This window comes from Bufo gargarizans, chromosome 2 (genome assembly GCF_014858855.1).
Source record: "Bufo gargarizans isolate SCDJY-AF-19 chromosome 2, ASM1485885v1, whole genome shotgun sequence".
NCBI lineage: Eukaryota > Metazoa > Chordata > Amphibia > Anura > Bufonidae > Bufo > Bufo gargarizans.
Window position 1 is genome coordinate 388,254,803 of NC_058081.1, and position 13,159 is coordinate 388,267,961.

General features: G+C 45.5%; 1 protein-coding gene across 1 annotated transcript in view; it reads left to right on the top strand.

The window, feature by feature from the left end:
• The window catches only part of DDX41 (DEAD-box helicase 41), a 79,243-nt gene that overhangs the window by 49,061 nt on the left and 17,023 nt on the right, over window positions 1-13,159 (top strand). Inside the window, exons 11-13 of the mRNA XM_044280801.1 lie at window positions 1,387-1,518; window positions 7,549-7,620; window positions 8,030-8,126. Of these exons, the coding sequence (XP_044136736.1) occupies window positions 1,387-1,518; window positions 7,549-7,620; window positions 8,030-8,126 (301 nt within the window). The remainder of the gene's footprint in view (window positions 1-1,386; window positions 1,519-7,548; window positions 7,621-8,029; window positions 8,127-13,159) is intronic.

The window sequence follows — 13,159 nt, forward strand, 5'->3', positions numbered from 1 at the left end:
AAAGCCAATCCGGGCTGGTTCTTATTGGGAGCAGCCAAAGAGCAAGGTGGGTGGCTGTTCCCTCATCCAGGCCAGGTTTTAGACTGGGGTTTAAAAACCCAGCCAGCAGCTCAGCTGAGTGTGGTATGATCCTCCAAGTGATAGTGGAGATGTGAAAGCTCTGTGGTTTTGGATGCTGAGAAGATCCGCCATACTGCAAGGCTGAGAGCTGCATGAGAACCGCCTGCTGGGAGTTAGGCACCCTCAAGCCTGCTGTGGTCTGCCAGGTGATTTATGTTATTTTGGGGACTCTTGCTGTGTGAACTAACACCAGGACCCTGTAAATCATTGCTTTCCTTTTCTGCCTTCTCTGTGTGAATAAACACTGGACTTTTGTTTTTTTCAACCGTGGTCTTGCCTCTGTATTGTGTCTGCTTACCCTGCCTACCAGAGCAAACCCTACAGGGGAAACAGCTGAAGTGCAGAGAGGATAGACAGGCTGTGGTAATGGAGACTGAATACAAGAGCTGCTGCTCATTATCCCCACCCCCACCATCCTCTCTGTACTTTATGTCTCCTCATAGACTCCATTCCTACAGAGATTCAGCTGAAGATCATATTAAACTGTATTCATGATCATAACCCCTGACAAGTGGAGCAGAGAGGAGGATGAGGCAGTTCTTTCTCAGTATTGTGAAGTAACTTGTCCTCCTGTGTGATGACAGGTTCTGTGTGTACTAATAGGACAGCGGCCATTTTATTTTCTCTTATGATTGCTCCCTAGACAATACAAGGCATAATAACTAGTGAAAGTTATTTGGGAATATATTTATAATAAAGTAATGTTTAAGTATTTTCAGTTATTTTATTTTATTAATTCCTGGAGAACGCTTTTATCCACCGAACTGTTTTGCCTGAATCCAGCTCAGGCAATGGGAAAAGTAGCTAACTGGAGGGGGCGGGGGGCTGCTTTAGATGCTGCTATCTCCTGAGTGCTAGCAGCTAGAAACATGCTACTGGTCTTGTTTGAAAGCTGACATTCCAGGCTAAATCACTGTTAGAAATCAAGTCGGGAATATTCGCGGGTAAAACCTGTTTTTACTTTCACTTCCAGCTGCATTCACAGCATCCTGATTTCTATCAGTCATATCTTCTCCTGTACTGATATTGTACTAGCATTGTCTGAAAGCCTCGTGATTATTCCTGGCTTGATTTTTAACAGTGATTTCTCTGTTTAGCTTTCATTTTGGACTTGTTAGCTTTCAAACAAGATCAGTTGCAAGACCAGGAGATAGTTGCATCTAAAGCAACCCTCCCCATCTACTTTTCCCATTGTTGGAGCTGGACTCTGGCAAAATAGTTAAGTGGTTAAGGACTATCATTTATTATTATTATTTTTCTTTATAGGGTCAGAGACAAACACTGCTTTTTAGTGCCACTATGCCCAAGAAGATCCAGAACTTTGCTAAAAGTGCTCTTGTGAAGCCAATAACTATTAATGTTGGGCGAGCAGGTGCAGCCAGTCTGGATGTAATACAGGTGAGGGACTACTGACTTCTTGATCTATAGGCGCTGCCCTTCATTTTATATTATAAGCTCATTATTGAACAAAGAGCATGGGGATTTTAAAGAGAATCTGTCAGGGTGCTGCCACACTTTCAGGTTTCTTGATGCAGTTTTGCAGTCAAAATCAGGAGTGGATGATAAAAGGAGAAAAAAATATTATCTCCCGAGACTACTCTTCTACAGCATAAAAAAACCCTGAACATGTGGCAAAGCACTCACTGGGACAGACCATTTTTAAATTAAGACCCTATGTTACAGATAAATTTAGTATTACATGGCCAGGTCCAACAGAATGGGAGTTGCTAATGCTTAGTGGCAGCTATTCATAGAGGGAAGTCCTGAGCATTGTACCTTTCAATTGTGCTCATATGTCTGAATAGCGCATTGGTAGGAGCTAGTCTAAGGGAGAAAACCTATTTTATTAATGCGCCCTAATTATTAGTTTATGGTCCAGTTTAACTAATTGTTAGGTGGGACCATGTGACCGCATCCACAGCACCTTACCAACTGAAGAGTCATGAATGCAGCCGCATGGTTCTATTTGTTTTTTCTCGTTATTTTGTTGAGGAACACAGCACCATGGGGTATATGCCCAGCTACCACTAGGAGGCGACACTGGATATGAAAAAGGTTGGCTCTGCCCAGGTGGGCTATACCCTCTCCACAGACCCTAGGCTAATCAGTTTTAGTCTAGTGTCCGTAGGAGGCTGACACGTCCTGCTCTTCTCCTGCAGTTCTTGCTGTTACTTTTTTTTTGCTTTTTTCTTATATATATTTTTTCTCTTCTCTTTACAGATGCAGCAGGGGGTCTTCATCGTGGAAGGTGGAAATCCACCTTAGTAGCACCCCCTGTGGGCGCGTACCTCGGTACCTAGCCGGTCACCCAGTCCTCCATTACTGCATCCGCAGTGGAGTACCGGTAATCCCACTCTAGTGCGAGTTTACCGAAGGGGTGACCCTGCGGCGCCCGAAGACGCCAGATGGCGAGCATGCTCCCTACCCTAGTTAGGGACTCTTTCCCTCCCATCCATCCATCCATCCATACTCCATTGGGATCCCTTCCTCTGCCTCCTAATTACTCCAGTCCCTGGCTTGTGCCTGGACTAGGCCGCACCAGTTCCTGCCATTTTCCTGGCATCCAGGATCTCTGTGTGGCTCATCTTCTAGTGACCCCCCCACCTTCCTTAGGGTGCTTAATTTTCGGCTGCGGCATCTATGTCAGTCCCCGGCTCTGGCTGTGGCCTATTTTTATTTTTTCCCTGCCATCCAGGGGTTCTATTGGGTCATTTTTCTTACTAATGGGGGTTGCTTTGACCCCCTTTCCGTGCCTCCCCTTTTTTGTAGTCTTTTGGAGCTTTTTTTTTTGCTTCCCAGCACCCTGCAGGATCAGTCTGCCGGGGGTGCTTCATTTTCGGCTACACTATCTACTGTAGCCCCTGCTTTCTGCTTCAAACTCTTTCCTGCCCTTTTTTTTTTTTTGTTGCTTCCTGTTTTTTTCTAGGGGTGTTGCATCCCTCTTGGCCTTCTAAAGGTCTCTGCACGGAATTTCCAGTGGAAGGACAAGATGTCTTTCTTCCCAGAGGGTGCTTTCCCCATCTTCACAGTGCCCCCTGCCTGCATGTAACGTCATTGGTGGGACGTATTATCTTAGGTCCCTTTTCGGTGATTCATGTTGTGGCAGGTCCCCTTGCCCTCCATCCCTCCCCCTAGGTTGCATCTGCTCCTGCGGTGGCTGGGGGTTGCTGTGCTATCGGCCTGGCTGGCCTACATGCGGTGACTGGATCCCAGGATCTGAGCTCATTCGGGTTCCCCTAAACTTTGTTCAGGGGTCACCTTCTCCCCACGTGGGTCCCTCACCTCCACCGTAGCCTGCGCCCTTTCTCAGCTATGATATTATGGTGCTGTCCTATGCCCTCATGCAGCAGCATCCCCCCAATCCCCCTTCCCCGGGAGTCCTTTGCTTCCTGCCTCGGTCTATATCAGGGGGCAGAGTCCAATAACGGCCTAGGGTCTACCCTCATCCCCTGCAACCTGGTTTCCTCCCAGGACGGGACTAGCACTGAGGGAAACCCCTCAGGTTTCTTCTACCACATTGGAGGACTCCTCTGCACCGATTCTGACTCGGAACAGAGCATCAGGTGGTCTTCCACGATACAGAATCTCTCTGGGTGGTCAATGACAAATGTCCACTGAGGAACCTCTCCTCTCCAGGGTTGGTATCCCCTTTAATGGATTTTAAGATGACACTCTCCTCGTTGCACAGGTAATTATCCACACAGGTAAGTCAGCTTGCCTCCTCTCTAGTAGGTGGTGCTTTACCTGCCACTGTGTTTAGCACGTCGGCACACCTATGTGGTTTCCCAGGTATGTATGTATGCCTTCCCCTTCACAGGGGGCTACTTGTACCACTGCCAAATGCTGTAAACAGCAGACTTTCCTGGTTCCAATGTATCTCCTTTTCAGCTGGAGTAATTTCACTATTACCAGGGACTATATTCAACACACCCTCCTAGTCGGAGAGTGTTCCAGGCCACCATATTACTGGTTCTAATGCGCCACACATGCACTATATTACTCCATTATTGGTTGGAGTACCTGTACCATCTCCAGAGGCTGTAGCCATTATACCTGTCTGGTTCTAGTGTGCACCATGCATCCATATTTATCCCTTATGAGGCGAAGTATAGATGCCATCTTTAGATGCTGTAGCCATTGCACCTGTCTGGTTCTAGTGTGCACCAGGCAGCCACATTGCTCCCTTCTTAGGTGGAGTACCTGTACCAGATGCTGTAGCCATTACACCTGTCTGGTTTTAGTCTGCACTACACAGCCGTATTACTCCTTTATTAGGTAGAGTACCTGTACCATCTCCAAATGCTGTAGCCATTACACCTGTCTGGTTCTAGTGTGCATCACGCAGTCATATTACTCCTTTATCAAGCGGAGTACCTATACCATTTCCAGATGCTGTAGCCATGTCTCAACTCTCATTATAATGTGCACCATGTATCCAGATTACTCCTATTCTCAGGCCGAGTATTTGTTGTATCTCCAAGTGCTGTGCCCTATTGGTAGAATCTGTGGCTCATACGGCCCCTGCATTGCCCTTTACTGGCTCTAATGTTTGCTTGGCAATCATGTGGCCCCTCTTCATGCAGAATGGTGGTACCATCCCCAGACACTATATTCGTCACTCTTTTCTAGTTCTAGTATGCATCTGGCAACCCATAACCATCGTCCTCTGCGGTGTTCTTGTACTATCTCAAGGCGCTGTATCCAACAAACCATCCTGGTTGAAGCATGTACCTGGAAACCATATGCCCCCCCCCCCCCCACCCCTTCTTGGGCATAGTAGAGTTGCAATTGTTAGATCCAGTATATGGCTGGCCTGTTCAGATTTGACACCCGGTGCAGTACCTCCTGAACCAGGCCCTCTGAGTGCACCAAGTTTTTTCATTGCCCCTGTACTATGGCATGATTTTTACTTTATTGCTTGACGCACTACTTAACAGGATTTCTCAGTCCTGTTATACACTATACAACCACACTCCATCCACCATGGGCAGCTTGTTGACTGTTATGCTAGGTTTTGTTCTTTGTCAACCCTATAAAGTACTACTGTATTCCACACAGCCGTGTTACCCCATTTCATGGATGGAGTACTCGCGTTGTTGTTACTTCCTCTCTGCTTTGTTTTCACAGAGTTCCATGGCCCAGTCCTGGCAGAGTACCTGGATCACCACTGGAAGCTCTATCCTGCAGGGATACGCAGCTTTGTGAGCACCAGCCGCTTCTGCAGTTTTCAGGGTCATCGCAGGACGTCCTCTCTGATATGGCTGAGACGTCCAAGTAGGTGTGTGGCACACCTACTTGGTGGGTGGAATTTTCCGCTCCTTGCTCTGGTATCGGACATGGTCCCGTAGTTCTTCCATAGTCCGGGTGTTCTTGGTACTCCCTTATGGTCTCTAATTAGTTGTGCTACATGACAGAAGTGCTGTTCGCTTGGGCCTTGCCGTTGTCTGCACCTGTCAGTTTCTTCCCTCTTCCTTTGGGGGTTTCATTGTGCTCTGCTGGTAGCTTGTTTCTACATGTCAGTGTAGTCTCACCTGGCTTCTCCTGGCGAATTCCGCATCCTTTTCTGACATATTGATGTCTGGCGATTCTTTTACAAAATCCAGGGTGCTGTACTTGCCCCTTCCGTGTCCTCTTACTGGTCGGGTTCCTTTGCTTCCAGACTTTATGGAATCACCTTGCTTTTGCCGAGGGGTGGTCCACAGGGTCTTCCTTTTAGTTTGTTTCCAGGAAGTTTTTTCCTTGGTTCAGGACTGCACCTGTCCTTTTCCCAGGCATTTTCTCTCCTGCTAGGTTACCTCATGGTTCTTGTTGGGTCTTCTATATGCAGAGTGCTAGGCCATTACCAACAGATGCCTTCCGGTTGTGCTGCTCTCCTGTTTCTTGAGGGGGAGCCCTGGTTCTTCCAGGTCCTTCCTCTGGCTCTCTCTAGTGTGCACTTGTTCAACTCTCTGTTCTTGCGCAGGACATCTAGTCCTGCTCCCTATCTTCTAGCTTCTTTATTTTTCCCACCTTGGGTAGAGCTGGGTGTTTCCCTTTGTTCCTTTCTTGCATATGGCCTTTTTTCCCAGGCACTTGTCCTTCTTGGGATCCTGGCGGTCTCCCACTATTTTTTTTCTTTGGACTCTTCTCAGTCATGAAAGCTCTTGGCTCACTTCCTTAGTTTTCTATCTACCATTTCATGCTATGGCCTCTCCTGTGCGCTTAACTTTTTGCATGAGATTTTCTTCCCACCCTCGGGGACTGCTTTGAGACGTCCCATGGTGCCGTGTCCCCAAATGACATTAACGAGAAAATTTGATTTTTGTACTTATTGTAAAATCCCTTTCTCGTTCAATTCATTGGGGGACACAGATCCCACCCTTTGTTTTCATTTCTCTTTGTCACCAGGTGCTGTACTTTTTTTCCTTCCCCGGTCAAGGACATGTTAGTTCTTTGCTTTTGTTTCTCTCTCCTACTGCTATTGGTACAAACTGATTAGCCTAGTGTCTGTGGAGAGGGTATAGCCCACCTACCTTTTTCATATCTAGTGTCGCCTCCTATTGGTAGCTGGTTGTATACCCCATGGTGCTGTATCCCCTAATGAATTGAACAAGAAAGGGATTTTACGGTAAGTACAAAAATCCAATTATCAACGAAGTGGGATGCTTCCTTTCTGTATGTTATTGTTTCATTATTGGTTCCAATTAAAAATTAAAATGCAAAATAAAATATATTTGCATACAGCACTATCCAGATGCCAAATGTGTTGGTTTAAGTGATATTTGGGAGAAATACTGCAGCATTCGATGTCTTCAATGGAATTCCTAATTTATTCACCAACAATTTTCAAGTCACTCTGCTTGTAGTCGAAAAGTCGTATTCATGGTGAATAAATTAGGAATTGCATTAAAGACATCGAGTGCTGCATTATTTCTCCCAAATCCTTGATTATCAGGGGCCTGCTGAGCTATTAATGCACATGTGGCTGCTCATTCAATAACTGAATTAAAACAGCAATAATAACGTTTTAAGATTAACCCAATATTAGATTAGATCAGAAGATCAGATCAGATTCAAGTTTATGTGCAAAGTACACACACATACAAAGCCAATGAAACACAATTGGCATCCAACCAGAAGTGCAAAATACAAGGTTTACATATAAATACTAAGAACACCAAATACATAGCTAAGAAAAAATAGACAGTACAATTAAATTAAAATCACATTTTAAAATAAAACCAAATCACTTCCTTTTTTTTGGGGGGGGGGGGGGGGGCTTTTTCTGAGCCTGCTAGCACCTGGCCGATGGAAGTTAAGTAAAATGTCCATGATTTTGGATGGGAAGCATCCTGTATGATCCTGTCACACAAGTGGTATTATTGCTGTAAAATGATGGGAGTGTTGTGGAACATGATATCATTGATTGCCTTTTTGTCCTCCTTTCAGGAAGTAGAATATGTCAAGGAAGAGGCAAAGATGGTTTATTTACTGGAGTGTCTGCAGAAGACTCCACCTCCCGTGAGTAACACTTTTCCAAAGGACACGCTGGATGTCTTATCTACATTATACCACTACGTAGTCATGGACTAACAGAATATGGTACTTTTGCTATAACTACACTGTCCTTTAATCTTTGTAATGACTACACTAACTCACGTCAGGATGTACTCCTGAGTTATTACAGTGGCAAAGGAAGATAAGTTCAAATGTCATATTTGTATTTAAAAAAAAAAAAAACACCAGAAGTAATGGAAACATGAAAATTATTCTCAGTATGAGCAGTTCTACTGTTAATAATTGTCTATCGTTTAGCAATTGTGCAGCTGCAGTTGATCAGCTTACAAATTAGAATGGCTGTCTATACCCACAGGTGAGTATGGTCATACAATGTTCATCTAATGTCGTGTCTTTATTCATCTTATATCAGGTGCTGATCTTTGCTGAAAAGAAAGCTGATGTGGATGCCATACATGAGTATCTACTATTAAAGGGAGTGGAGGCAGTAGCCATACATGGAGGGAAAGGTAGGTGGATTTTTATTTATTTAATTTTTAAGTACATTATTTTCTGAATCCATTTATGCTATTAGTAATAGTTATGATTAAAACCAAAAGGATTTGCTAATTAGTCACAAATTCACTCACCCTGATTAGTATTTTTATTCAACCTCATTTTCCCCCTCGCCTATGACAGCACCCTTGGATAATGTCCGCCCCCTCGTCAGGACAGGAAACAGGAAACACAACCACTTGAAAAGGAGGTACCAACCCCCTTCATGCCAGTTCTGTTTCCTGTCCTAAGGGACAGGTCTTGGATTCACACCACACCACAAAGGAGAGCTGCGGGCGCCCCATGTGAGTAACTTAAGAGGAGGGCCTACCCGGCGGTGTAAGTCTTCTTCTTTAAGAAGCCGCTGCAGAAGTCTGGACCTCTGTCTCTTCCCCCCACTCCTGTTCCTTCTCCGTCGGGAGGCTTGTTTCAGGTCTCCTGAGTGGTAAACCTCTGTGGCCGTGTTCTACATGTTCGTCTGCCAGCGTCTGACGTCACCTCCGGTTTCGGCGGTTGGCGCTGACGTCACTTCCGGATGCCGATATTGCTCAGGGCAGTGAAAGGAAGCATGTGCTACTGAAGACCGTAAGTGGGAGGATGCCGGTTGGCGCCCGGCAGAGTTTAAGTTCAGCCAGCTCACACTGCTAGCTGGGGAAGAAGCTAGCAGCATCTGTCTCCATACTCTGCTATTCAAGCGTTAAACATGGAACAGTCACAGCGCGCAGAACCCACTGAAACCACCAGTGAGTCTTCGGTATCACGGTGGGGTAAGAGGGGTTAATACCCCAGATTTCTAGAATTCTTATTTCTTATGGGGCTATTTTTATGTTTAGGTGTCCAAAGAAAGTAGAAGGGTCTCCAGAGATAAGGGGTGTGCCATTTGTAAGAAAAAGTTACCCTCCGGCTGCGGGAAGCCTATTTGCCAAGTCTGCGTGGCCAAGCTATTAGAGGATGAGGCCCCATCTCTTATGACAAGTCTTAACCCCTTCAGGACACAGCCTTATTTCACCTTAAGGACCAGGCCATTTTTTGCAAATCTGACCAGTGTCACTTTAAGTGGTGATGACTTTAAAACACTTTGACTTATCCAGGCCTTTCTGAGATAGTTTTTTCGTCACATATTGTACTGGTAAAATTGAGTTAAAATTATTATTTTTTATTTATAAAAAAAAAAATACAAAATTTGCCCAAAAATTTCCAGATTTCCAAGTTTCAATTTCTCTACTTCTATAATACATAGTAATACCTACAAAAATAGTTATTACTTTACATTTCCCATATGTCTACTTCATGTTAGGATCATTTTGGGAATTACATTTTATTTTTGGGGGACGTTACAAGGCTTAGAAGTTTAGAAGCAAATCTTGAAATTTCTCAGAAATTTTCAAAAACCAACTTTTTAAGGACCAGTTCAGGTCTGAAGTCACTTTGTGAGGCTTACATAAAAGAAATCACCCCATTCTAGAAACTACACCCCTCAAGGTATTCAAAACTGGTTTTACAAACTTTGTTAACCCTTTTAGGTGTTCCACAAGAATTAATGGAAAATAGAGATACAATTTCAAAATTTCACTTTTTTGGCAGATTTACAATTTTAATAATTTTTTTCCAGTTACAAAGCAAGGGTTAACAGCCAAACAAAACTCAATATTTCCCTTTCGCCCATGACCGCACCCTTGAGAGACCGCCTCCATCCAGGACAGGAAACAGGAACTTTCGTGGAGAGCTCATAAGGAGGAGCATGGCCCCGAGACCACCAGTTCCTGTTTCCTGTCCTAGACAGAAGACGGTTCGTGGAGAAGAGGAGAGAAAGCTAGGCTGCAGGGCCCCGGAGGAATTTTTCTAAGTGGGGTTACCTGTTCCGGCATAAGTCTCCTCTAGGAGCCGCCGGCCGGAGTCTGGTGTCTGCTGCTGGGGTCTGGCTTGCGCTGCGCTGGCGATACTCTGCAGTCCCGGGCTCACCGAGAGGTGCGTTCGGCACGCCGGTCCTTCCTGACAGTGCTCAGGCGGGCCGGGGCCTTCTTCTCACCTCGCGCAGGGGGAACCAAAATCTCGCGATCCCAGCGAGATCCGCGTCTCGGTAGAGACTTCCGGTTTTTGGAACGCACGTAGCGTGCGTTCCGGAAGTAGGAAGTGCCTTCTCCTACTTAGGCCGCAGAGGGTTTCCAGCAGGACCCGACCGAGGAGATTGGACCCACAGGCGCACGGTCAGCAGCAGCCCAGCCAGCCAGCCAGCCTTACAGGAAGCCAGATTTCCTTTGGATCCGGGGAGTCACTCTCTATCCCACAGCAGTATGGAGGAGGAGAGTGCCCAACGCGCCGATCAACAGGAGGGTCATGAGATCAGACCGGTACTCCTGGTGGGGTAAGGGGGATCATTCCCCACCATTTATTTCATTTTTAGTTAAGCTAAATCTCCTTTCCCTCTTTTTTCTTCCTGCAAAAGAGGGCCCTAGAAAGGCAATTTCAAAGACCAGAGGGAAGGAGTGTGCCGTCTGTAAAAAGAAACTGGCCCCCTCTTGGTTGAAAAAGCTATGTCAAAGTTGTATTGAGAAACTAGTGGAGGAGGAGTCCCCATCCCTTCTACAGAGTATTAGGGAGATGGTGAAGACGGAGGTCTCAGATTCCCTGAAAGATTTCAAAAAGAGCTTTCCCGCTGTAGCCTCTACCTCCCTGGGAACCAGATCAAGCACGGCTAATAGATCTGACTCAGATCCCTTAGAGGATAGTGATACGGGAGAAATCCTAGATAGCCCAGACTCGTCCCAGGATGAAGAATCCACGGGCAGGCCACTTTTTTCCCCCGATGATACGGAAGCTTTACTAAAAGCAGTTCGTGCGACTATGAAAGTAGACGAACCCAAAGACCCAAGATCCGTTCAGGATATCATGTTTGGTGATCTCGGGCAGAAAAAATCTAGAGTATTTCCCGTTAACGAGAATATAAAGTTTTTAATCCAGAAGGAATGGAAAAGACCCGATAAAAAAATTTTTGTGCCCAAAAATGTAAAAAGGAAATATCCCTTTGACGAGGCAGACTCGGTAAACTGGGACAGACCTCCTAAATTGGATGCACCTGTTGCAAAAATTTCAAAAAAATCGGCCCTTCCGTTTGAGGACTTGGGTTCTCTTAAAGACCCTATGGATAAGCGAGCAGAGGTTTACCTAAAAAAAAGTTTGGGAGACCTCAGCTCAAGCGTTCAAACCAAATATTGCCGCCACATCCACTGCTAGGTCTCTGAAATTATGGCTAGAAGAATTAGAATCTCACATTCAGAACAAGACCCCGAGAGATCAATTGTTAGCCGTTTTCCCCACTCTACTTAAAGCAGTAGACTTTATTTCTGACGCATCAGCAGATGCTTTAAAATTAAATGCTAGGTCAGCTGCTCTTTCAAATTCAGCCAGACGAGCTATTTGGCTAAAAGGTTGGTCGGGAGACACGGGATCTAAAAATAAGCTTTGTGCAATTCCTTGTCAGGGCGATTATCTTTTTGGATCCGTCTTAGACGACCTTTTGGATAAAGCCTCGGACAATAAAAAAGGATTCCCTGTCTCCAGACCCCCGAAAAAACAACGGTTTTTTCGCAAAAACAAGAAGGATTTTTTTAGGGGGCAGAGGAAAGACTTCAGAGCTGACAACAAGAATAGGAAAAGCAAGGGGTTTCTCTTCAGTTCCCAATCCTCCTCAACCTCTAAACCATCACAGCAATGACGGTTTCTCTCCCGTGGGGGGCAGACTTTCTCTCTTCCTCTACGCCTGGGAAAAAATCTCCTCAAGTCCCTGGATTTTAGGCGTTATAAAGGAAGGGTTTTGTCTGGAGTTTGTCTCCCGCCCACCGGACAGATTCAAAATCACGAATTTTCTAGGAAACCCGGGGAAAAATCTAGCCTTACAACAAGAGATTGCATCCCTACTTCGGAAAAATGTTCTAATTCCTGTGCCGGAGGCAGAGAAGGGCGAGGGTTTTTACTCCTCCCTTTTTCTGGTCCCCAAACCGGATGGAACATTCAGAACTATTATAAATCTAAAGGATTTAAATCAATTCCTCTCTTACAAAAAATTCAGAATGGAGTCGATCCAATCAGTCGTAAAACATCTATTCAGGGGCTGCTTCATGGCTACGATAGACGTAAGAGATGCGTACTACCACATTCCCATTCGGCTAGACTGTCAAAAATTCCTCAGCGTCGCGGTTTCTATAGGAGGTCACATCCAGCACTTACAATACACAGCCCTTCCCTTTGGGATTTCTCAAGCTCCCAGACTTTTCACGAAAGTCATGGCAGAAGTCATGGCTCATGTAAGGGAAAAAGACATTTTACTAATTCCTTACCTAGACGATCTCCTGGTGGTAGCAGAGTCAAAATCCATTCTAGAAGCACACCTCAAAAAAGTAGTGCAGATCCTAGAAGACCTCGGCTGGCAAATAAACGGAGAAAAATCCCATTTAATACCTTCCCAAGTTTGTATCTTTTTAGGGATGATACTGGACTCAAAGAAACTACTCTGTATTCTACCCCAGGACAAGATTCAGAGATTAATACAACAGGTTCAGTCCCTGATATCGACAGAGAACCCTACTATCAGACAAGCAATGGCGGTCTTGGGCAGAATGACCTCCACTATACCAGCGGTCAGTTGGAGCCATCTTCACTCCAGACCCCTACAGTGGCAAATTCTGAAGGAGTGGCAGGGTTCCCTCCGCCCATTAGATACACCTTTCACACTCACCCCCCAAGTGATCCAGTCCCTTCACTGGTGGCTGAATCCCATAAACCTGTCCCAGGGGCTCCCTTGGATCCAACAAGATTTTGTTACCCTTACCACCGACGCAAGTCCTTCCGGTTGGGGGGCCTGTTGCCAAGGGTACTTAAGACAAGGTGTTTGGGAAAGAGAGCAGAGTCTAGACTCCCAAAACATGAGGGAACTGAGGGCGGCCTTTTTCGCCTTAAAAGAGTTCCTTCCTTTACTACAGGGAAAATCTATAAAGGTTTTTTCAGACAA